Source organism: Eretmochelys imbricata, chromosome 2 (genome assembly GCF_965152235.1).
Source record: "Eretmochelys imbricata isolate rEreImb1 chromosome 2, rEreImb1.hap1, whole genome shotgun sequence".
In the NCBI taxonomy this organism is placed as follows: Eukaryota; Metazoa; Chordata; order Testudines; family Cheloniidae; genus Eretmochelys; species Eretmochelys imbricata.
The window spans coordinates 187,771,397-187,796,693 of record NC_135573.1 but is presented as its reverse complement, the minus strand read 5'-3'; the positions used below and the strand labels follow the sequence as shown (position 1 = coordinate 187,796,693).

General features: G+C 40.6%; 1 protein-coding gene across 1 annotated transcript in view; it reads right to left on the bottom strand.

Moving 5' to 3' along the window:
- The window catches only part of ULK4 (unc-51 like kinase 4), a 397,461-nt gene extending 372,758 nt beyond the window's left edge, over positions 1-24,703 (bottom strand). The window contains exons 1-7 of the mRNA XM_077811124.1: positions 24,458-24,703; positions 18,838-19,025; positions 17,340-17,439; positions 10,345-10,484; positions 8,393-8,558; positions 1,286-1,387; positions 430-513 (exon numbers count right to left, since the gene is read on the bottom strand). Of these exons, the coding sequence (XP_077667250.1) occupies positions 430-513; positions 1,286-1,387; positions 8,393-8,558; positions 10,345-10,484; positions 17,340-17,439; positions 18,838-18,975 (730 nt within the window). The 5' untranslated portion in view covers positions 18,976-19,025; positions 24,458-24,703. The remainder of the gene's footprint in view (positions 1-429; positions 514-1,285; positions 1,388-8,392; positions 8,559-10,344; positions 10,485-17,339; positions 17,440-18,837; positions 19,026-24,457) is intronic.
- Between the last annotated feature and the right edge of the window lie 594 nt (positions 24,704-25,297).

Below are 25,297 nucleotides of genomic sequence, written 5' to 3'. Positions count from 1 at the left end.
ATCAGTGCAAATTACACTGCTTTGACACTTGTAACTTGGTCAGCAAATGGATGTAGGTGAGTACGTCTGCTATGTTATTTAAATTACTATTTATGTACACTGTTTCAACCCTGTATTTTTACTTTGAAACCACACTTCTTCACACCCATAAAAGGCATTTGAGAACAAGTCCATAGGAAGTTTTAGAAATTTTACTAAACCGTTTTTGCATCAGAGCTAAAAAATTCAGTTTTAGGGATAGAAATTTCTTACAATTCTGCTAATACAAGTTTAGTTTAATGAGAAAATACACTTCTGCAATTAAGAATTTTAAGCAGAATATTCTTTGCAAACCAAAATATTAGTTATCAACATAACGAACAAACAAACCTGACTACTACATTTTAAGCATTACTCTAGTTTGACTCATTAACTATAAGAAAACCTTACCTTTAGATTTAAGTGGCAAAGGATTTTCATATAAAATCTGTTCAATTAATTCAGAAAAGCTTTCAGAGAAGAATGGAGGTCTTCCTGTAAACATAAGTAGACTCACTTAATTCTATCAAACTTGGTTAAACTGCAAAATAATTGTTACTAAATAATTCTCATTCAAGAAGCAAGTGTCGTCAATCTGAACTCAATTTAACAAATTCATGTCAATTTAACTACAAATAACTTTGTTGGTGAGAGCCAGTGAACAATGAGGACTGCAGAACAAAACATGGGCAGGACAGCCATTAAAAATGCTCCTTCATGTCTTATGTCCCAAAATGGGTCTCCATGGTAGCCCCAGATACCAGCAGAGTGGATAATGAGGACAGCAAGACCCACATCTATGTTAATCCAATAGGCTAGCATACTGTGTATGTTGCCACAGGAAGATTGGGCTACAACCCTGCAACCTGGTTTGAAGGAGATTTCCCCTTCCTAAATGCTCCCTTCCCGCTCCCTTCTCCCAACCCTTCACTAAGCTAAAGTAGTGCAATTTTAAACAGCTAAAGTGAATTTTACCTTTAAAAGAACAAATTAATGCATTTGCTAAATTGTTTTAATATTTAAGAGCATAAAACCCTTGAATGAGAATGGGAGCTCAAGCTGTTATTATAATTTAGCAAATTATAATTCTGAGCACTAGAAGCAGTTAAAACCATATATTATAATTATACTATAACTCAGATCTTAGTGACAATATCTCAGCTGATTATTTTACAAGGTTCCTAAATAATTGGAAGTCTTTATAGTGTACCAAAAACTCATTTTCCCAAATTATCACAAATGTCAGATAGATAGATAGAAACACAACCTGAAAACATTTCGTAAAGCAAACAGCCCAATGACCACAAATCACTAGCTATGGAGAAGTCAGCTCCCTTTATTGCTTCTGGAGCGGTGTATACAGGAGATCCTACAAAATAAAACATAGATAAGGCAACTTGTGTAAAGGCTGAATGGATAGTCAATTCAGAATTTTAAAAAACGCCACCATGTCAATCCTCCCACCTCACCTCTGTGGTGTATACATTATCTCCATTTAGAGATAAATGCTGAACCTCAGTTTCCCTAAGTACCTTGCCCAGTGGCACAGAAAATGTCAATGTCAGATCTGAGGTAGAAACTCAGGAATTTGACTTATAGTCCTGTGATCACAACCTTGCCTCTCATTAGACAACTATCCTCACTTCACTCTGATATACCTTTTCAGTGGGATTGTGGAAACTATTTTGTTATTTATATTCCTATTTCACTTCAACTACACATAATCTTTCGTGAGTGGATCACTTTAGATAAGCTATTACCAGCAGGCGAGTGGGGTGGGGGGGAAGTATTTTTTTCATGCTTTGTGTGTATAAAAAGATCTTCTACACTTTCCACAGTATGCATCCGATGAAGTGAGCTGTAGCTCATGAAAGCTTATGCTCAAATAAATTGGTTAGTCTCTAAGGTGCCACAAGTACTCCTTTTCTTTTTGCGAATACAGACTAACACGGCTGTTACTCTGAAACCTACAGATAATCTGAGAAGAACATCTACCGTTTTGTGCTGTAATTTTCTAATGTACCTACAGAAAGGTCCAAATCAAAGATGACACCCAGATTAGGGGATGGAGGGATAGGCAGATTGGTGGTATTGTCCAGAGTGACTGAGAAAGGAAGTAGGGGAGGGCTTGAGCTAATGACTAAACATCTACAAGAAGATGTCAGAGACACAGGTCAAGATTTTAGTTTGGACAGATGGAGACAAGAATGAAGAAGAGAGGCAGATCTATGAGTCATCAGCATGGATACTGGTATTTGAATTTGTATTTACAGATGAGATTACCAGAGATCAGGTTTAGAGGGAGAAGAGAAAGGAACAAGGCATGAGCCTGTGGAGCCTGCATAGAAAACTGATAGGGTATTGAGGCTAATCCCCGAAAGGGCACTCTGAAGAAGCAGTAAGAGAGATTGGAGGAGAACCAGAAGAGAACTGAGTCATGGAAGCCAAGGGAGGTCAAAATTTCAAGAAGAGCATGGGTGATGTAGTCAAAGGTAACTGACAGGTCAATGATGACAAAGTACTGGTTCTGAGCTTTAGCTAGGAAGAGGTCACTAGAGACTTTGGTGAGATTGGTTTCAGTGGACTGCAAGGAGCAGAAGCTTGATGGGAGAGGGCTTAGGATGGAACTGAAGGAGAGGAACTCCGGAAAGCAATTGCAGACAGTATGTTCAATGAGCTAAGAGACAAAAGGGGGAAGGGAGACGGAGCAGTAGTTGTATGGGTTAAGGAGAAGAGTAAGGAAGGAGATGAGAGAGAAGGCAGCCCAGAAGATAGGATGCAGTCACTGAGCCAAGAGGACAGGTTAGAGAACAGACAAGAAGGAGAGAGCTGTGGGAGGGATGGGAAGGTCACATTGCATTTTGTCAGTTTCTCTTGGAAAAAGTCAGCAATAGCCTGTGGAGAGAGAGAAGTGGAGGCAGAAGGAGGGGATGATCTTGATACATATAACAATAAAAAAATAGACCGTTTATGGTGGTTTCCCTTTGCAGTTTTTCCACCTTCCTTTGAAGCATCTGATACTGAATGCTGTCATGGACAGGATACCAGACTATATGAACCACTGGTCTTATTCAGTATAGCTATTCCTATGTTAAACTAGTATTAAAATAGGATGGAAATAGGTCTACATTCTGCCATACTGGACTCCCACTCTTTCAGACAATGCCACTTTTCATTAAGATGACCATCACCCACAGTAGCTTCAAAAATGCCAACTGTATTTAAAAGCTCTGTGAAGCACATTTGCACAAAGTGTATTCAAAATGGGCTTCCTCTCTTCTGAGCTCAGTTTGCTGTACACAAAACACAAAATAGATGTAGTTTACTTTTAAATATATAGATTTATGTAAACTCAATATTAGTAACTATAGTTTACAGGAATGGAGGCATTTCAGTGTTTGGGAAATTGGGAACACAGCCATGAAAGACAAAATTGCAGCGTCAGTTTTCACAGACTGTACAAGAGAAGAGGAAGGAGAAGAATGCAATGACTTCTCTGTTGGAATGATTTTTTCTTAGTACTCTGTGTTTTGTAAAATACACATAACCCCTTTTGAGTAGAAGCCACAGAACTGAAGATTCATAGAAATGTTTATCCCTGTTTAAAAAGGAGAGGACCATTTTATGCAATTTAATTAGAGATATGTACACCATGCAACTGAGGGCGAGATGAGTCCCAACAAACAGAAAAAATACTGTAAAATTATCCATAGTATTTATTCACATGATGTCTGTTCCCACAATCCTTGCACAGGTGAAACTCCTGTTGAAGCCAATAAATAGGATATTGGTTACAAATTTAAGCCAATTTCTCTGTATTTTTACTTAAATGAAAAATACTGACAACAACAAAATACACAAATCCGATTATAAGGCAAATGGTTAATCAGAATAATCTTCTTTAATTTTCCTATAATCCCTTTTCTTTAAGTGGGCTGGAGTGCTGCTAAAAGAGTGAAGCAGACATCCTCTCCTGTTACATATAATTTTGTAGTCCCTGTGTCATACTAGCAGAGAATGACTATAGAGCTACTTAGATATTTAGGACATTTCAGATTAAATCACTTTTATTTACTGATCCCAAACTCCATTTTTTCTCAATACTACACCTTACTTTTTATAATATGCCTGAATATAAATCATGAATAATGTTTCATATACAAAAGATAACTTGTAGATACAACACGCCTGTCTGCCAATTAACCTCAACACAGGAGGAATAAAAATAGAAAGTTTATTATCCAGCTGTATTATACCACAGTCACTGAGGGTTAGACAAAGTCAACAAAATTTTCAGTTCCATCCTCCTTTCAAGAGCACTTATTGGTTTCTTTTATCCTTAGGTTTTGGCTTGTAAGAGGGGATAGATTGTTAACCCTCCCCGCCCCACACACACACACACAATTGCAGTCATTCTGATAAAGATATATCAAAGAGGCTGTTCGGTTCATGTTTCTTCCTGGATACAGTAGGTTCATCATCATTCTTGTTTCTTGCAATAGGGAGTTCCATTAAGAAAGAGTGAAACTTACGCGAGCAGGAGACAAAGCTTATTGTCAATAGTTCACTTGTTCCTAATAAGTACTGTGGCAGATCAGCATTTTGAAGAGAGAGAAGCTGTAACTGAAATAGTTCAATCCCATAGCATAGAGGGTTTTGAAGATTAAGTACAGAACTTTGAATTTGTTCTCCTACTTGGTGGCATCTCAATTACTGCACTTATAATGCATTTGTATGGACCAGACTTCTTGAGTGAAAAGGCTGCTGCATTCTGGAACAGAAGAAGTTTCTTTAATGACCAGAGTTTATTCCTAAGTACAAGGCACGGCAATAATTAAGCCTATTGTAAAAAAAAATATGTTTCACAGTAGCCAGGACAGCATCCAGAGGGAGGATGGAAAGTCTCCTGGCCAGTAAACAGATGGAAGAATATACTTCAAGCCACTGCTATAAATGGATACCCAATAGCAGTGTGAAGTCCATATTGAGGGCACTAGCAGCCCAAGTTGTTTTTTTAACTGAGATTCCCAGTAGCTTCATATATATATGTGGAACAAAAGGGCGACAGAATTAACCCTGTCATACCCCATAGGCGAGGTCCTTTCAATATATAACTCACTATCCCAAATTAACTTCCAAGTTCTCTGAGATGTAAATGGAGCACACATACTCTAAATCAACTCCACCTCCTACTAGTGGTAGGATCAAACGTGATACCATAGATCATAGGGTGTTGCCATTGAAGGCACCTGACAGACTTTAAAAAGTATCAGCACGGACGTGCTGCCTCAACCATGGCTAGGAGGACAGCACAGTCCCAGTCCACCAAAGCCTTTTCTCCACTGCACTCTGGGAAGCCCAGTATACAAGATCTCTCTGCTGTCCAACTGAGTGAGACATATCTTCACTTAATTCCAAGTATGGAAAACATGGAACGATGAAATATGCAAAACAATCCTGAAGGATGTTACCAAGCTTCTGTCAACTGGAGTTCAGTGAGTTAGAGAAATACTTTACGTAATTTTTAGGGCTGTTGACTAGTCGCAGTTAACTCATGCAATTAACTCAAAAAACTTAATCATGATTAATCGCACCTTTAATTGCACTGTTAAGCAATAGAATACCAATTGAAATTGATTCATATATTCACACTGTAAAAAAAAGAAATAGTATTTTTTCAATTCCCCCATTATAAGTACTGTAGTGCAATCTCTTTATCACAGAAGTTGAACTTACAAATACAGAATTATGTACAAAAATAACTGCACTCAAAAACAAAACAATGTAAAACTTTAAAGCCTAAAAGTCCACTCAGTCCTACTTCTTGTTCAGCCAATTGCTCAGACAAACAATGCTGCCCGCTTCTTGTTTACAATGTCACCTGAAAGTGAGAACAGGCTTCCTCATGGCACTGTTGTAGCCGGCATCGCAAGATATTTACATGCCAGATGCGCTAAAGATTCATATATCCCTTCATGCTTCAACCACCATTCCAGTGCAAATATTTCTAATAAAAAAATATATAACGAGTACTGTACACTTTGTATTCTGTGTTGTAATTGAATATATTTGAAAATGTAGAAAACATCCAAAAATATTTAAATATATGGTATTCTGTTGTTTAACACGATTAATCGTGATTTTTTTTTTAAATCGCTTGACAGCCCTAATAATTTTATATCAAGAACAGATGGGTTAGAATTGATTTTCTGTCCTCCCATTTAAACTGATTTGATATCTCCTTAGCCACATCATGTAGGCAAATACACTACACAGTATTGTTTGGTCCTCTCTAGAAGATTTTCATTTCAAGAAAAAACAAAACAAAAACAAAAAAATTTGCTGAAGGAACTATTTATGTTCTACTGATTGTGGAGTGCAAAGTTTAATCCCTTAAGGATAAAGATCTTCTGTTTATTAGGCACATATGTGCCTATAACTGGCTTAATGCTACTTATTTCAGCACTTCTCAGAAGCTGTAAACTATTGGCAACCTCATAATATCTTCCCTTGCTTTACTATAGTTCCAGCCTTCATTTCCACATACACCAGCTTTCACCATACAGCTGGAGCTCAACAGGCTCTAAATAAAGGATTGTGTTAGCTGTAATCTAAAATGGATTTATTTATATTTCTATATGTGCTGCTCCATATACTAGGTACCTCCATATGAAAGTTCAAACGGTTACGCTAAATGTTTACAAAATCATACCATTTGCACTTAAACGAGGAAATGAGAAATGTAATAGCCAACTTTTATTTTTCCCCCATTCGTCTATATCAGACACAGAAGGACAACCTAAAATTAATCAACAAACCAAACCAACCAACCCACCCACCCAAATTTAATGAGTTAATATTTCTAGTTAATTAGGCCCCTTGCTCCATTTAAAGTCTGTTATCTATCTGATCATTTTGTTTTAAAAATGACTCCTGAAAATTGGTTTATTGTTTTAAATGTAAAAAAAAATTGAAACAGCAGCACACTAGCCATTGAAATTACTGAAAACTCACCAATGCCACTGGGAAATGATTGAGAGATGTATGTTTGTACAGTAAAAGTTGAATTTCAGAGATGTGATGTTACATCTACAACACTCATTGTAAAAACCAACCACTCACTTGTACAGCCACACTGTAAGTTTATGTAATTACAGTAATATAAATTCAGCTTCACTGTCCCTATACTCGAATACCTTGATCTGGGCTTTAATTCAAGGGTACCTTGAAGATTATTCAGAACAGACACACTAAAATGATAAAACAGTCTTTATTACTTCTTCTCACAGATGTATGTTATGCTGTATGTTTGCTAAACTTGGTTTTGTACTGTTATGAAGGTAGGAAACATGACTGCGTGTATGTAAAACCTGTTTCTTCTCTATGTACCTGTCATGCACTCACTTAAAGCGCGGGCTAGCAATCTTCCCTGTACTTAAGGATATCAATGATTGTCTGTTCTACCAAAAATCTTGCTTACATGAGACTAAGGATAGGTCTACACTGGCACTAAAAGCTGTAAATTCGAGCTTGAGGAGACATACCTGCACTAGCTTTGATTGAGCAAACCTGCTAAACATTGACGTGTAGCCACAGTGGCGCAAATGTGGGAGGGACTGCCTGTCCCCAGCATGAACCTATGGTCTCAGACAGGATTGGACTTGGAGCAGCTTGCCGCTCCTGCCACTGTGGCTACGTTTCTATTTTTAGTGCATTAGCACAATCAAAGCTAGCATGGGTATGTCTGCCCGCAGCTCCCATTGGCCGGGAACAGCGAACCGCAGCCACTGGGAGCTGCAAGCGGCCGTACTTGCAGATGCTCAGGTAAACAAAGCATCTCGCAGCCCACCAGGGGCTTACCCTGAACAAGCCGCGAACCAAGTTTGGGAACCCCTGCCTTAAGCTAACAGTAGCATTAATTACAGTGAGGAGAAGAGATAAAATATAGTCACCTGAAGCAATAGCTGTATGTACAGATAAATTAGTAACAATTTATTCAACAATTGCCTTTCACAATTACATTTTATTTGCTCTAATTTTCATAACAGGTAGTGTAGCTTGTTTTGCGGTTTGTACCATACACAAATTCCCATAATGCTTCCTATTACATTGTCTTAGACACTGTCAGAACTAAACAAAATAAAATGTTTCATTACTAACGTATAGTTTTCTGAGAAAAACCTAGCATTCTTAATTCCTGCATCCACAAAAAAAATAGTTACAAAAGACTACTATTTTAAAAGTTTCTGGCAGAGAAAATAAGACCCCGTCCTCTCAACATGATTTAAAATCAAAACATTTTTAAAACATTTCATTATGCCTCATTGGGTTTAGTTAATTTTAACTGGATAAAACAATATACTATATGCTGTACCTTTGAGTCTATTTTTCAAGTTTCTTTGTGGAGTGCTTTCACAGCCATCATCACCTCCTCCTTCCTCTGACCCAATTAAAGCAAAAAATTCTTCCAAATTTTCACCCTCTGCTTTAGCCAGGCAAAAGTTATTGAACTTCAGTGTGCCAGGCCCTTCCAGAAGTATCTACAGAGGTAAACAAAAGTGAACACCAAGTTGTTTCTTTTAAATATAAGGACTGTTTCAAGAAGCTGAATTTTCCAGTCATCCTATCTAAGATTTAAGTTTTGATCAAGTCTCATTACCATTAAAAGTATTTATATGGCCTTCATCACAGTAATAGCTGAATGCCTCCCACAAGTGGTTGGGGGGGGCGGGGGGAGAAAGACTACAACGACCTCCTTTTTTCACAGCCATCAAAAGGTGGTTTTTTTTATTTTAGACAGATCTGGGCAGAGGGCTTTTTGTTTCTTTGTTTTAAATGAGCCTGTGACGATGAAGATGATATTGTGGGAAAGCATGGAAAAAGAGAGGTTTTACATTTGCTCTGCATGCAGCAAAGTTAGCAATCATTCTTATTTAATCTGGTGGTGAGTTCCAAAATCTTGTTCCAGCTCCTGTGAAGGTTCCATCTCCTGAAGTCATTAGTCCTCTACTGGTCAACAGCTACATTGTTTCAGTGGAACATAGCTGTCATGGGAGGTTGTGGTTACATAGAAAAAGAGGCAATATCACAATAGCCAGAACAGTTTTCTATGCAGGACTCTGAAAATAAGGATGGCTACACTTTGAACTGGACGATGAGTTCAAAGGAGTAATTGCCACCTACATTACTCTGCAGCAAAGATAAAAATTGATGCATCTTTCAAAGTGTGCATATTCAAGTTTGTTAGATTAATGTTTACAATATTTAACATTTAATTTCCAAAATATAGACGCTAGAGTTGACTAAAAGGATTATTCACCTAGCAATCAGATTCTGAGAAACATTTTACCTGTTCATCAACCTGGTTTAACAGTAAATTAGTAGCTTTAAAGGAAATACAAGTTTTCCAACTCTACTGTATTCCATTCATGTCTCAATGTCCTGCCATCAGATACACAAATGTGCAGCACTATATTTCTTATGAAGTCATCTACTGAATTTACGCATGCGTCCACAATAGCTGATTTTACAAGAAACTTGGTAATGCAGAAAATGTGATCACACAGGAGAGAGTCCAATTGAGAGCAGAGTCAATATACTAAGCAAAACCAAAAATGTTTATTGTGGTCATATTTTGATTCACTATGTACATTTTAGGAAACACATGAGGGTTTTACTAGACTAAATTAAAAAACTAGGCAAAGATGTGCAGTCTTGTTTTAGGAAACAATTACAGTAGGTTGATCATTCATTTATGCAACGTTTGGTAACAACTTCCCATGGAGTTCTAAAAGCAGATTTCACCAACTTTTTTTCTCCAATTGCTATTTACACAATAATTTATGTACTGTATACAGTATTAATTTCGACTAAGTCATTGTTTTTTATATTTACTTTTTTTTTTAAGTTTTATTTTGTGGCATGAAGGATTACCAAGAAACGAAGAAGTATGTGGTTTCCTAGTGTAAACAGGGTATGACAGAATGATTCAAAGCTATAAAACACAAAGGGACTCCTAAATGAATAATGAAAATCCTTTATTGACTCATCTTTTTATGCTGCAGCATGGAAACAAATACCATACTCTACCACTCTGCAGCTGGGAATTAGTGCTTGACAGGAGAGATAGAAAATAAACTAATCAGACTGTAAGGTATTCAGGACATATACTTGTCTCTTATTCTGTTCATGCACAACACCTGGCCTCCAACCCTGAGCAGGGCCTCTGGACATTAACATAATACAAATAATAATTTTGTAATGTCAAAGATATCATTAACATTTCATAAAGATACCCATTATAACACAACTAATGTTACTCATTACCTTTCCAGGTGTGAGTTCACAGAAGATAATTCCAAGGTCATGAATGTGATGTAATCCAGTAACCAAATCAATACCAAATTCTCTCACCACATCTTCAGGTAGCTGTTCATCTTGCGCAATGACCATTTCTAGTGAACCACCTGAAATGAATTCACACAGAATTCCTTATGACAGTTGTATATCAAGAAAAGGCCAGACCAATAGCCTACTATGATATTATACAGCCTCTTAAAAAAATTAAAAGGAAAATACAAAATCAATTGAAAAAAAAATAAATGTTTGCCTATCTTCAATTGCTTTGTGACTCTCCAACAGCCACAAGCTTCAAAATGTATATAAAAATAACCTGTTACTCATCAGCACTAAAGGTGTACTTCACCCAGCTGTTTTTGAAGTCTGGAAAAACGGAGGCATGGAAACATCATTCTCGTATAATCACTGTACATCCTTTATACCTAGTCACTGAAACATGGGCAAATTTTGAACATAAGACCCATGTCATCTAATTTGTCCATATGGATCACTAAAACCGATAAGAGTTCACCACTAACATCAATAATGACTACTTCTGTCAAAGAGTTCCTATTTTATGCCAAGAAGGCAGAGAGTAGGAAATTGATCTATTCTTTACTGAATTTATTTACATATTTTAGTACTCAAAACAAAATTACAACCCTGCATACATTTATATAGCATGATTTATATCAGACTTCACCTTTTATACAATAATCTTCATCTTTCTCTAAATCAACATTACTGAAAAGTGACAGAGCAAACAATTCAGTTTATAATTTGCATGAACAAATGGTTTATTTATATCACACCATGAAATTATTACGGTAATGACCATAAAAGGAGGTTATAAGAAAGCTCTTCTTCAGAGATTGAGATGTCTTTTAACTGTTTATATTTAACCTATGACCATATTTTTATTATTAAATTATTTATTAAAATAAAAAGAATTCTATTCTAACACATCTCCTCTAATACTTCTGAAGTGGAATGTCTTCCTGTGAATTCTTCCAAAACTAGAGAGAGATTAACTTTATATACAATTTTTTAGTATAATTGTCTTGAAAACAATAACTTCAAATAGTTATATTGTAAAATCAGTAAGAAATGGTTACTTACTATAACTGTGGTTCTTCAAGATGTGATGCAGACATGTATTCCACCTAGGTATGAGCATGCACACACCTAGGTGGAATACACGGCTGTATCGATTCTAAGAAGAATTAATGATAATGTATTTACAGCTTTAGAACAACTCGTGCAACAGTGTGCCAGATGAAATAGGGCTCAAGACCTGAGCACTTTCTTGAAGTGCTAATGTACTCTGATCTATCTCCAGAGGCAGGGGGAGCCCTTGTAAAGGATTTGAAGAGAATCATAATCAGAGAAATGAAATGAGTGGGTTCACTAACAACGATTTTATTGTTTTCTTTTTCCCACTCCACAATTCCTTAAGTGAATGTTAATACCATGAAAGAAGTTGGATTAGATACACTGAAGAATGAAATCTTCTTTCCACCGAATAAATACAGTATGGGTAGCAATAGTGCAAGCTTCCTACACTGCCCTGCCAACGTGCAACAAACCTATCCAGAAAAAAAAAACAAAAAAAAAACCCACTTCTTGACATCAGAGAGTACTTTACGTCTTACGAGACCATCAACAAAGGTGTCAATTAGCATTAGGAATGACAGCGGTCAGTAAGACTCTATTGCAGTGATTCTCAAACTTTTGTACTGGTGACCCCTTTCACATATCAGGCCTCTGAGTGCGACCTCCCCCCCTTATAAATTAAAAACACTTTTTAATATATTTAACACCATTATAAATGCTGGAAGCAAAGCAGGGCTTGGGGTGGAGGCTGACAGCTCGTGACCCCCATGTAATAACCTCATGACACCCTAAGGGGTCCTGACCCCCAGTTTGAGAACCCCTTGCTCTATTGTCTGCCTGAGATTTTAAGAAATTTTTAATCAACTGCATTGCAATAGGCAAATTTTGCTGCTTTTATTAGACTATTTCTAACTTCCAGTTAGAAGTCAGTACATGAGCAGTCTGAAGTAATAGGTACATTTTAGGGCTCCAGTGCTGCAAAGACATATGCATGTGCTTAACTTTACACACAGCAAGTAGTCCCACTGGCATCAATGGGACCACTCACATGCATAAAGTTAAACACTGAGCAAACGTTTACAGGATTGGAGCCTAATTTACTTTCTACTTTTAATTTTATGTTTACTAAACTACATACATATAAACCATATGCAAAAAGTTATGTTAAAAGCACAATAAGATTGCAGTCAAGCATACAAAAGTTTGGAACTACTAGAATTAACAACCTTATTTCAGCCCCCTTCTGCATATGCATTATGATTAAGTCTACATTTTAGTCACGGGTGTTTTTAGTAAAAGTCATGGACAGGTCACAGGCAGTAAACAAAAATTCACAACCCGTGAGAAACACTAGGTATACAAACCTCATATTGGGCCCGAAAGGGATAAAAAACAATACTGGGCCCACATAGCCCCACCCTTCCAGACACAGGCGCCAGCTTCCAACTTTCCCCAGGAGTGCTCAACCATCACTCAGCCCCAGGCCCCGTCCCCACTCCAATCCTTCCTCCAATCCCCCACCCCCACCTCTTCCCGCCTGTGGCCCAGCCCCCACTCCACCCCTTCCCCCAAGGGCCCATCCCTTACCACCCAGTTCCACCCCCTCCCCCGAGCACACCCCATCCCTGCTCCTCCACTTTCCTTCCATCCTTTTGCCTCCTGGACTCAGTGGAACAGCTGATCCATGGCAGGCAGAAGGCGCTAGGAGGGAGGGTAAGTAAGGAGTTGACCAGTGAGGCCGCCAGTGGGTGGGGAGCTTGGCTGCCAGCGGGTGCTAAGCACCCGCTAATTTTTTTCTGTGGGTGCTCCAGCCCTGCAGCATCAGAGTCGCCACCTATGCCTCCAGACCTGCAGAGCATGCTCCAACTAGAAAGGAAGCTCAAAAAAAGAGAGCTACCCAGCTCAGTCAAGGGGAGGAAAACAGACCTACCCTAAGGGGTCCTGAACAAGGTTGCTGAAGAAGTCTCCCTGTGAGGAATAGGACTTCATGCTGAGACCCATTGGGGCTAAAGGTTTAGCCATCTTTTCTTCTCTCTTTTGTTACCTTAGATTAGAGTTGGAGCCATGAGAGACAAATGGTAGAAAGCAGACCCAGGAAAGGTAATTTCAAGGGCACTGTAGGGCACGGGACACTGTTGACTGGGGAGCCCGGGCCCTACCCCTGCTGCAGGAGAGGCATAAATCACATTCCAATCTCACTCCACCTTTGATAAGAGGACAAGGACATTGCAACCTAAGGTGAAGCTAAATCCATCCTCAGATGAGGAACTGGACTGAAAGGCCTTCCCACTGAGAAGCAATACGGAGTACACTACCCGCTAGACCACCTGGCTTCCGAAGGCTCTGTTACAGTCCTTTTCAGCCCTGGGCTGGAATATAACTCCATGAGGACAGATTGTGCAGAGAATTTAGCTGCTAAAATTGAAAAGGTCTCTACTGAGCATGTGCAAATTACCATTTTTCAAAAGCTTTTAACTTGGCCAAATTTGGGAGGATTTTTAGAGGGGCAGCAAAAGGCTTATCCTTGATACAAAGACCACCCCCCCCCCACCACCACCAAATTTCAAGGCTTTGTTCCAAAGCATGGGGGCATTAGACCTTTTCAAATAAAGGTTGCCAAAAAAAAAAAACAAAAAAAAAACCCACACTAAACACACAGTCAAAATGTATTCTCCCCTACCCTCATCCCTGGAAATAAACATTTTGGCTGGAATTTTCCGAAAAAATTCAACATGAGGCAGACATACACCATGGGAAATTTCAGCCCAAACAGTTATAGTCTGGCAAAATTATTAAAAACTGAAAACAAGGTCTGAAGTGTCAGGCAACCTTAATAAAAGGTGGTGCTACCAGCCCCATCTACAATACACATCCTTCTAAGCAAACACTTGACTGCAGTCTAAAAAATGCTTGCGGTATCAAGGCACCTTTCTAGTATGTGATACTGTTAAAAAATATTTACTTCTGTACACTTTTATGACAGAAAATATTTAACATAAGAGAAACCTATTTTAGACCAACACTGAATCCACTAAAGTATCTGGATGTTGATCAATAGTAGCCAATATCTGCTAAACAATTTCCTCCCAGTGATAAAAGGAAGAGTATGAGAACTACAGGAACTCCTCACTTAAAGTCATTCTGGTTAACTTGTTTCGTTGTTACATTGCTGATCAATTAGGGAACGTGCTCGTTTAAAGTTGTGCAATGCTCCCTTATAACATTGTTTGGCAGCTGCCTGCTTTGTCCACTGCTTGCAGGAAGAGCAGCCCGTTGCAGCTAGCTGGTTGGGGTTTGGAACCAGGGTGGACCGGCAGCCCTCTTATCAGCTCCCCGCTCCGCTTAGTTCCCTGTGCAGCAGCAGCCCAGCAGGCTATTAATTGCCTGCAGTTCAGCTGTCCCTCCCCCCACTGCCATGTGCTACTCCTGCCCTCTGCCTTGGAGCTGCTCCCGGAGCCTCCTGCTTGCGGGGGGGGGGGGGGGGGGTGCGCGCGAATATCAGGGTGTCCACCTCCTCCTTGCTCCTGCACCCCGCTTACCCCATCTCCGTAAAGCAGGGGGACACATGACAGGGCTCAGGATGGAGGGAGCTTCCTGGCAGCAGCTGTGGTCTCAGCTTGCTGATTAACTTAAAAAGGTAGCGTACTTAACGGGGAAATGCACATCTCTCTCACACACACTGTGTCTCTCTGCCATACTGTCTCCCCTCCCTCCATTTCTGCTGCCTTGTAGAGTGTGAGGCTACATTAACAATGAGTTAACCCTTGAGGGCTCAGCCAATTGCTAGTTCATCATTTAGCAGTAAGGCATTCCCTGGGAAATATCCCACCCTCTGACTTCACCACCTCAACCAAGCTTCACAATCATCATTGCTGTGTACAGTATTAAATTGTTTAAAACTTTGTGTGTGTGTGTGTGTGTATATATATATATATTTTATTTATTTATAATTAAAATATAGTCTTTCGTCTGGCAAAAAAATTTTTCCCTGGAATCTAACCCCCCCCCCCATTTACATTAATTCTTATGGGGAAATTGGATTTACTTAACATCGTCTCGTTTAAAGTCACATTTTTCAGGAACAGAACTACAACGTTAAGTGAGGAGTTACTGTATCTCTGCATTATTGCCCAGGTTCCTGAACCTTACAGTGATTTCCTTTATACATTTGTTTTGAGCGGTTTTAATAATTGAGACATTCCTTCAAAACAACTCAGTAACCCCATAAACTCATTAAATCATTAAATAAAATCATCATCATAAAAAAAAAACCCATACCAAATTCTTAAGCTCCTGTTTTAAGGTTTTGTTTTTAATCACTTTATTTTAGAAGACTGCATATAAAATAGTCCAACTCAATAAGGCCAAAAATACAGAGAAAAATATGGGGGGGGGGGGAGGGAAGAAAGCACAACAAAATTTATACTGGATCTGATCAAGAAAAAAAAAATCATTCATGTTGTTGCAAGAGAGATATGTTGGATATTCAAAATGGAATACATTTTCCACACTTCAAAAGCTATTTCAAACTGAACAAATTTAATGAAGGACCTAAGACTTGTACTTAAAAATATGGTAACTAAGATTTTTTAGAAATATCATGATTATGTTGAGCCTTAGTAGAAACTGTATGATTGCCAGAAATGATTAATACTCTCTCTATATTTAACAAAAGGCTGCTTGTTCAAAGGTGAACATATTTGCCAACAGAAAAGGAGTACCTGTGGCACCTTAGAGACTAACCAATTTAGTCTCCAAGGTGCCACAAGTACTCCTTTTCTTTTTGCAAATACAGACTAACACGGCTGCTACTCTGAAAACTGTCATATTTGCCAACAAATTAGACTAGAAAAATATGCCAAAGTTTTCAAACTTAGGGGTATAAAGTTAGTCACCCAACTCCATAATCATACACTTGATTAGAAGTGGCCTGGCTACGTCAGAGGTGTTGAGAATCTGCAGCTCCCATTTTCAGTGGCATTTGAAGCTTCATAGCACTTCGAGAACAGAAAGTTTATTTTATTTAGGTCCTTACTAGGAAGCCAATGTTAGGCAGCCAAATTTCAAAGTTTGACCTCAGTATCTAGCCCACTTATTTCTGTCAAACATGGGAAATAATGCTATCCTAGAGTTCAAACCACGCACGTCATAACAACTGGATAAAGCCCTTCAATAAACCTTTTTTGGATAACATAGAGATAACCTAATACAGACCAAAGAATCACCCAGTTCACAAAGCATAGGGCAGTCCTCAGGTTCATTCAGCTCCAAAATTGGTGTCTTAACATAAAAGAAAGGATGTTTCAAGTCAACTGGAAGAGATGGCTTAATTCATATAACACTAGCCAGCAGATTCCCCTTTTGATTTCCAAAAAGGAAAATGAAGCAATATCTTTCATCTGGTCAAATTTATGTTTTAGGTTTACTGGCATATTTTCTATTCTTTTAATTCTCAAAAAATATTTAGGAAAGTACCAAAAAGCTGACAGGCACTAGAAATCTAACCTTTCCTTGAACAACTTTTATCTATTCATCCCCTTCAAGAATTCATAGTGGTGCTCTGCAAGTTGCAGCAGTGGCATCATCTGCCAAGCTATTTAAATCCAATTATATTGTTTCATATCAGTTAACTCTTGAAACACACATTGAAGTGGAAGAGAATACAACTGGAGGCATTTTTCTAGGAATCCAGTTGTAAATGATTTCTATATGCTAACTTTCTACTAAAGTTTCTGACCTTTCATTTATGTTTTTAAATAGACTGTCAGGAAAAAAAGTTAAAATTTACATTTTGAATAATTTTTTTTCTGTTATAAATTTATGACATGAAATTCCCATTTAACATATTTTATTTAGTTAGCATCTCTTACCTGTGCATAACTCCACTACAAGCCAGAGATGGTTGCTTGTTTCATACCATTCATGAAATGTTACTATGTTCTTGTGTCTAATTTCATGTGTAAGACGAACCTGTAACAGAATATTTATATATTGTATTTGGAGAGTTGCATTCATATATTAGCGTTTCGAGGGGGGAATGGGGGAGGGAGAGGGAGAGATGCAATCCAAAGTAATTCTAGTTTCCTTTCTCCCCATCTTGTTAGCTTTTCAAATGCCACCAAATTTTTAAGAAGTCACATTCCTACTCAAATCATGCAATCAAAAATACAGAGGAAGGTACCTTTTGGCACAAGCCCACCACCCACCCCAAATTCCCTATGTTCAGAACTACAGTCAATTTTCCTCAAAACAGTTCAACTGGTTAACAAAAAAACAACAGTTTAAGAAAGAAGGCCAGGGTCAGAATAGCTATCCAGTGACAGAAGAAAACATTCCCATGTTGTAGATCAGAGTTCAGGGTCAAAGTTACGTCCCTAGTTTCTGTGCCAGTGAGAGATAGAAGTGTGAAAGAAGCAGGTACAGTGAGTCCTGGAGAAGGAAAGAGTTTTCCATTATTCTTGAGTAATCCCCTCTGGTCAGCCAAATATCACTGAGAGGTGCCCAGGAGCTACATTTATGTTGAAAGATGGGTCAACTCCAATAAAGTACGGTTCACAGCTTTGAGGGACACGGGGGAAAATAGTAGAAATTTCTCCATTCCCCTTTTCCATCTTAAAAAAAAAGGAAGGAAGGAAGCCTAAATGTGCAACATTTACTGCAGTTTGTGGTAGAAGAATTGCTGGATATGCTCAGTACAAAAAGTAACAAAATATTCTGAGCATTTTTAACCAAGGATATAACTTCGTAGTGACTCAGTAAGTGTTGATTACTGAAACAATAAGAGAAAGTACTTAAGACAATGTATATATGGGAGAGGAGGGAGGCTGGTACTTCAATTGACTTGTATTTTCCCGGTGAACACTGCAGTAACAAAGTAAAAACAATCACTACATTTATGACAGCTTCTATGACCAGCACAAGTTAACCTCTTATGAGCAGATGTGTTTACATCTGTGCTAAAAAAGGACTGAAATTAAGTGAGGGACTTTAGGAGGAATCCATGACTTAACACCTACAAAAAACCCCATTTAAGCTATGGGAATTTGGAATCTTAAAACATTGCTATAAATTGACACACACACAAGGTAGGTGAAGTAATGTCTTTTATTGGACCAACTTCTACTGGTAGAATGTACAAGCTTTTGAGCTCCACAGACCAGAAGAAGAGCTCTGTCTAGCTAGAAAGTTTCTACCTTCCATCAGCAGACATTGGTCCAATAATGGATATTATCTCACCTGCTTTGACCAACAAGGCTACAACAACAGTGCAATCAACTATAAATTGTGACAAATTAATTGTATGTGAAGTAGTACCTGGTATTTGTATCTACATTTCCCTACCGAAATAGTAATAAACATTATTCTTACCCAGTTGGTTATTTCAGCTCTTTTGCATTTATCAGTGCAAAGAATTGCAACAAAATTAATAGTGCCTTTTCTTCTTCCTTTATAAACAACTGTCTTGCTTCCTCTTCCAATCTCTTCATATAGAATAAAGTTCTCCATGTTTAATACGCTTTACATCCAACAAATTAAGAAATGGGTTGTTTTCATCACTAAAACGTCATATTGAAAGAAAGAAATTCAAATTTATTAAATGTAAATATGTAATCATTATTTTCTTAATTCTTAAGATATGGCATTTAATACAAAAAGGTACTGTTTGTGTGATTAGCAATAATGATTGACCTTACAGAAAGTTTATAAACAAGACCTCCCACAACTAAGTCTAATCAACATTTTACACAGAGGATAATATAAGAGTCACAATATTAAACTCGAAACTGCAAATTCTAAACAAAACTTAATCTACAAAGCCCTGCCTCTACAGCCATGACATTACTAGGGAATTTTGGTCTACTAGCAGTTCATCTATCCTGGCACTAGCCCTAATGGAGCCAAGGACCCCAGCAGCTTCCAATGTTTTTACCACATCAATTAAACCTGCTAAGAACCAGAGGTAGCATGTATGAGTGGGAATATCTTGACATTCCCTAGTGTAGAGAAAGATAATGGAAAGTTATGTTTACCAACTGAGCTGGTTTTGTGTTTTGAGATTCAAGGCAATTCCACATAAACTAACTTCTAATTTTCCCATCAGTTTTATCATTTTTTGACTTCGAAATCTAGATAATACCGTACTGTTGCTTCCAAAGAAATATTTACAATTTATTAGTAATCCTCAATGTAGTCTCATTTGTACATCAGAAAAAATGTAAGTAGTTCACCATGTTTAGTAAGAAGTAAAGCAGACTTTTCTAATCTGCGTATTTATGTTCTGTATCTGAGCACATTAAGTAATAGGAGCTATTCTGTCTTGGTCTGAGTGAGCCTTTACTTTGAATTTCAAACAGAACTGGTAGCAAAATATCATAACAACTAAAACATATGAAGGGAAAATACGTATTTATAATTCTGCTTCTCTGGAGACAGCTTTCTAAGAAGATTCTCATTCCCTGGCCTTAGATTTCCACTGTCTGAGACAATGAAAGTATCAGCTCTACAGCAGGGATTTATTTTGTTTCTTAAAAGAGGAGTAAAATACTGCTTCAAAAAAATCCCAAGAGACTATGAATGCTGAAGCCTGTAGGAAATGTAAACCATAAGTAGAAAAAAAAAAAAAAAAAGCACTTTGGCAAACTTCAAGTGACGGACATCACAAAGACATTTTTATTTTATTTTGGGATGGGAGAGTTTGGCCTCCTCTACTTGGGAAACAAACTCTAAGAACAGATTCCAAAATGGGATTCTCTCCTGGACGCAGGATGTAAGCAGTAATACTCTATACATTTCTTCTCTCTATGAAGAGAGCACAGAGAGCTGTTTTGCAGTTGTCTGAAGGGAGATTGCTTTAGGACACGCAGTGGTGACAGCCTTGCCTCTCATCAACTGAGCCTTGATGTCTTCCTCTTTCAGGCCAGCTATGTCATGATAAAAAAAAAAATGCACTCTGACACTATTTAGACAGTCCTCCTGATAATTACTATAAAATAAAGTTAGGAAGATTTTTCAAGTGCTTTTGTCTGCCCCAAAGACCACCTAACTTCAAGGTCTTGGGAAAAGAGCTGCAAGTGTGAGAACAAAGGAATGATGATAGGCTCATTAAAGTTATCACCCTTATGACAAATCTTGGATGAGTAAAACTTTAAATAAGGTGATTGAGCCATTCACTCACGCTACAAGCAGAAATTCCTGCCACCAGGATGTCATAAATATAAGGGGAAGGGTAAACACCTTTAAAATCCCTCCTGGCCAAAGGAAAAACCCTTTCACCTGTAAAGGGTTAAGAAGTTAGGATAACCTTGCTGGCACCTGACCAAAATGACCAATGAGGAGACAAGATACTTTCAAAGGTGTGGGGGGAGGAGAAACAAAGGTTCTCTCTGTCTGTGTGATGCTTTTGCCGGGAACAGAAAAGGAATGGAGTCTTAGAACTTAGTAAGTAATCTAGCTAGATATGCGTTAGATTCTGTTTTGTTTAAATGGCTGATAAAATAGCTGTGCTGAATGGAATGGATATTCCTGTCTTTGTGTCTTTTTGTAACTTAAGGTTTTGCCTAGAGGGATTCTCTATGTTTTGAATCTAATTACCCTGTAAGGTATTTATCATCCTGATTTTATAGAGGTGATTCTTTTACTTTTTCTTCAATTAAAATTCTTCTTTTAAGAACCTGATTCTTTTTCATTGTTCTTAAGATCCAAGGGTTTGCGTCTGTGTTCACCAATGCAAATTGGTGAGGATTTTTATCAAGCCTTCCCCAGGAAAGGGGGTGTAGGGTTTTGGGAGGATTTTGGGGGGAAAGAAGTTTCCAAGCCGGCTCTTCCCCTGTTATATATCTGTTAGACGCTTGGTGGTGGCAGCAATAAAGTCCAAGGGAAAAAGGAAAATAGTCTGTACCTTGGGGAAGTTTTAACCTAAGCTGGTAAAAATAAGTTTAGGGGGTTTTCATGCAGGTCCCCACATCTGTACCCTAGAGTACAGAGTGGGGAAGGAACCTTGACACAGGAAAAAAAGATTTTCCATGTAAGAATCTTCAACTCACAGGAACTGAGTATTTCAAAAGGAGCTTTCATCAGATCACATTAATATCCTACAATATAGGGGGTGAGATATTTGCAAGAATCAGACTTCGCATGAAAGTGCAGTCAAACAGACCTATAGATATGTATCTGAGGCACCAGCTCTCACCTTATATTACTTACATCAAAGGAGACTACACAGTTTACCCATTCCAGATCTGCAACCTCATGCATAAGATTCTTAAGCTCCTGAAGTTTCTGTTGGGGAACACAACTGACCAGGATGTAGGACTCCCCCCCCCAAAAAGGTCTAACTAACCCTGGCCATGAAGTCACAGTTGTCCACAGCTTCAAAAGTTGTAGCCACAAAGTAACAAAGAAGAATCCCAGTTCTGCAGCTCATGATTTTGCCCCTATTCCCATCCCAGTACTATAAATGTGGTGGGTCTTCTCTCTAGCAAAAAGCTCTCATGAGCAGGATGTGAGACATAGCCAGCAGCATCTTCAAGGAAAATTTTTTTCCCTCAACCATCTGTGAGAATGAAGCAGTTGTGTGAGGGATCTGCCACATCTTAACCAGATGGCCCAAAGTAAGGTTCAAGGATACAGCAATACTATTGGTGAGAGGTTCCTGGCCCAGCTAACTCTTTTAAGGCTTTCGCAGATTATTGAGCCAGCTGAAGATCAGCTTTTCTTCAACAGCTTCTGCAGAAAAACTGGCCAAAATTAGGATCCTCACCTGTGGAATCAATACTAATATTCATCAGTAATAGAGGTGTATTTGGCAAGAGATACACTTTCTGGCTCATCTGAATCCAAAGAGCAGCAATAGCTGCATCATAGCCTCTAACACAGATGGGGAGGGGGTACTGGCAGGGCCAGAAATTCTTGCTTCAACAGTGCCAACTCTGGGACACTTGCATTGGCCTTGACAATAGGCCACATCAAGCAGTCAAACGAACTGCCCATATAGAATGAAAGGAATGTCTGAAGAATGGCACTGTAGGATTTGTGGTACCCTTTCAGCTTGGCATCAAAATTATCTGTGTTAAAGCAATGAAGAAATCAGGCAGAACAGCATGCAGAAATACCCAAAATAATAGTTTTAGAACATAACAGATCTGACTGGAAGGTAGGTTTAGGACACTAAGCTACCTAGAAGAGGAGCTTGCATCCAGAAGGGCTGGATTCGCAGCCATTCTGACTCTGCTCCTCTGGGGACCTTCTTCTCTGGCAACAGTTAAAAATGATCTAAGTGGAGGGCAGGATCCCTACCCCGCATGGGCAGCACATGCTGGTCCAAAAAGGTCTGGCTGATGGTCGAGAACCATGGTATAGACTTTTTTTTTTTCTGAGGCCCCCTCAACATGCTATAAAAACTCCCTGACCCACCTGTGCCACAACTGTTTTTCTGCATACAAAAGCCAGGGCCAGCAAACGGGGCAGTTGCCTGGGGCCCCACACCACAGGGGTCCCCCATGAAACTACATTGCTCAGGCTTCGGCTTCAATCCTGAACAATGAGGTTTAGGGCCCTGGGCTTCAGACCCATGCAGTGGGACATCAGCTTTCTGCCGTAGGCCCCAGTGAGTCTAACGCTGGCCCTATTTGGCGGATCCCCTGAAACCTGCTCACAGCCCCAGGGGACCCCAGACCCCTGGTTGAGAACCACTAGTTTATGCTGCTACACTCAAGACTTTAAAGTCCTTACCAGCTAGGGGAGTTTCCCCAGTCTCATGCTGGTGAGCTGAGATCCAGGAGCAAGGTTCCACAGGGATTGTTAGGGAAAACTGAAATACTATTTTTTTTTTTTTAAAAAAAAGGCTCCAATACATGTAACTAACAAAGCTGTTCTAATTTTTCACCAGACTCATTGGCTTGTATATTGCAACCCACCTTTCCCCTGTTAGCACGTTCACATTGTAAATCAGGGTGGGCAAACATTTTGGCCCATAGGTGCCAATTCCGTGGGTGATCCAGGGCTGGAGCACCCATGGGGAAAAATTGGTGGGTGCTATGCATCCACCGGCAGCCAAGCCTCCCCACCCTGCCCCCCATCCCAGCTCACCTCACCTCACCTCCACTTCCTCCCCTGAACGCGCTGCGTCCCCACTTCTCCTCCCAGTGCTTGCTGCCACAAAACAGCTGTTTTGCGGCATAACAAGCTCTGGGAGGACGAGTGGGAATGCTGCACGCTCAGGGGACGAGGCAGGACCAGGGCAGTGATTTGGGGAAGGGGTTGGAATAGGGGCAGGGAGGGGGTGGAGACTTTGGGGCAGGGCTTGGAACAGGGGCAGGGCAGGGATGTAGTCAGGGCAGGGCCAGGGACGGAGGTGGGGGGGGGGGGGGAGGTCAAGCACCCACCAGCAGAAGTCAGCATTTATGTTTTGGCCTGAGGGCCACATCTGGGTATGGAAATTGCGGGCCATTAATGCTCACAAAATTGGGGGCTGAGGTGAGGGCACTAGGGTGGGGCCCAAAATGAGTTTCCTAGCCAGTACCCTAACTCCGACCGGGGTCTTTGGGTGCCACCATAACGTACATATTCAATAGTAACTGATCTCGGACTATTAGTTAAACAGCTCATCAATTCCACCGTTTAATTTATCTGCTCCGAGCCCTCTCTCTGCTAACACGTCTCGACCATTCACGGATGGGCGGCCGAGCCCAGAGCTCCCCACAGGCTGCTGGAGGGCCACGGGGCTGGCGGTGGCAGCCCTATGGCTCGGGACATTTCACCCCCGCCTGAGCCCATGCAGCCGCGCTGGGGAGCGGCTGAGCGCCCACAGCGGAGACCCTCGGGCGGGGAGGGGGAGGGGGGAAGTCGGACCGACCCCTGCAGCCTCCAGCGGTGCGCGCCCCCCTTCCCTGCAGGGACCCGAGCCCAGCGGGCAGCGGCCCGGCTCCGCCCCGCGCCGGGAGCGGGCAGAAGCGGGACCGCACGTGCGCGGGGGGTGGGGGCAGGGTACCTGACGCCAGGGCCGCCGCGGGTCAGTGACAAGACGCTGCCGCCATCAACCGAAATCCTCGAGCCCCGCCCCCCACCCGGGGGCCACTCCACGGCGGTTGGCCGGGGGAGCCGGCCGGGAGGAGCGCGCCCGGGGGCCCGGAACGACAGACGCTACCCCGCAGGAAACGCACCGCGGCCAGGACCGGCCCGGGAGAGAGGACGAGTCCGGCGGCGCGAGACCCCGAGCCGCTCGCCGGGTACCCAGCACCCCTTCAGTCCCGTGTGGTCTGAGCCAGCCCCGCCCCCGTATCTAAGATACCGCGTCCGACGCCGGAAACCGAACGGAGCAACGATTGGCCACGCAAATGCGTACGTGTAAAGAGGCGGGGCTGCCAAAGGCGCTTGGCCCAGCTGACAGGTTCCGGGTGAGGTTGCCTTGGGCAGGGGCAAGAGTTCGCTGCGCTCCAGCTGTTTCCTTCCCGGCTCCCATGACCCTGCCTGCTCCTGATCTTGCCCTTGTCCCCTCTCCTCCTGCTGCTGTTGCTTGTGTGCTGGCCCGGACCCAGGGGTGCTGAGAGCCACTGAACTAAACTGTAACCCTGCATAGAATGGAAACCGCTTCAAGCCAGGAGGTGGGGTGGTATCCCCAGCTCCTATGCCCATGCCTGCCACTGCAGGGCGGGACAGATCCAAACGGGGAGGCTGGAAGAGCTGGTGGCCTAGAGCAGGGATTTGGGGCTCCTGGTTTCTCTGCTTGGCCGTGAGGCTTGTCTACATTGTACTCTCCAACCCTGCTTTAACTCACATGGCTGGAAACCTACCACCCACAGACATGTTATACTCATGGCAGTTAACCCAT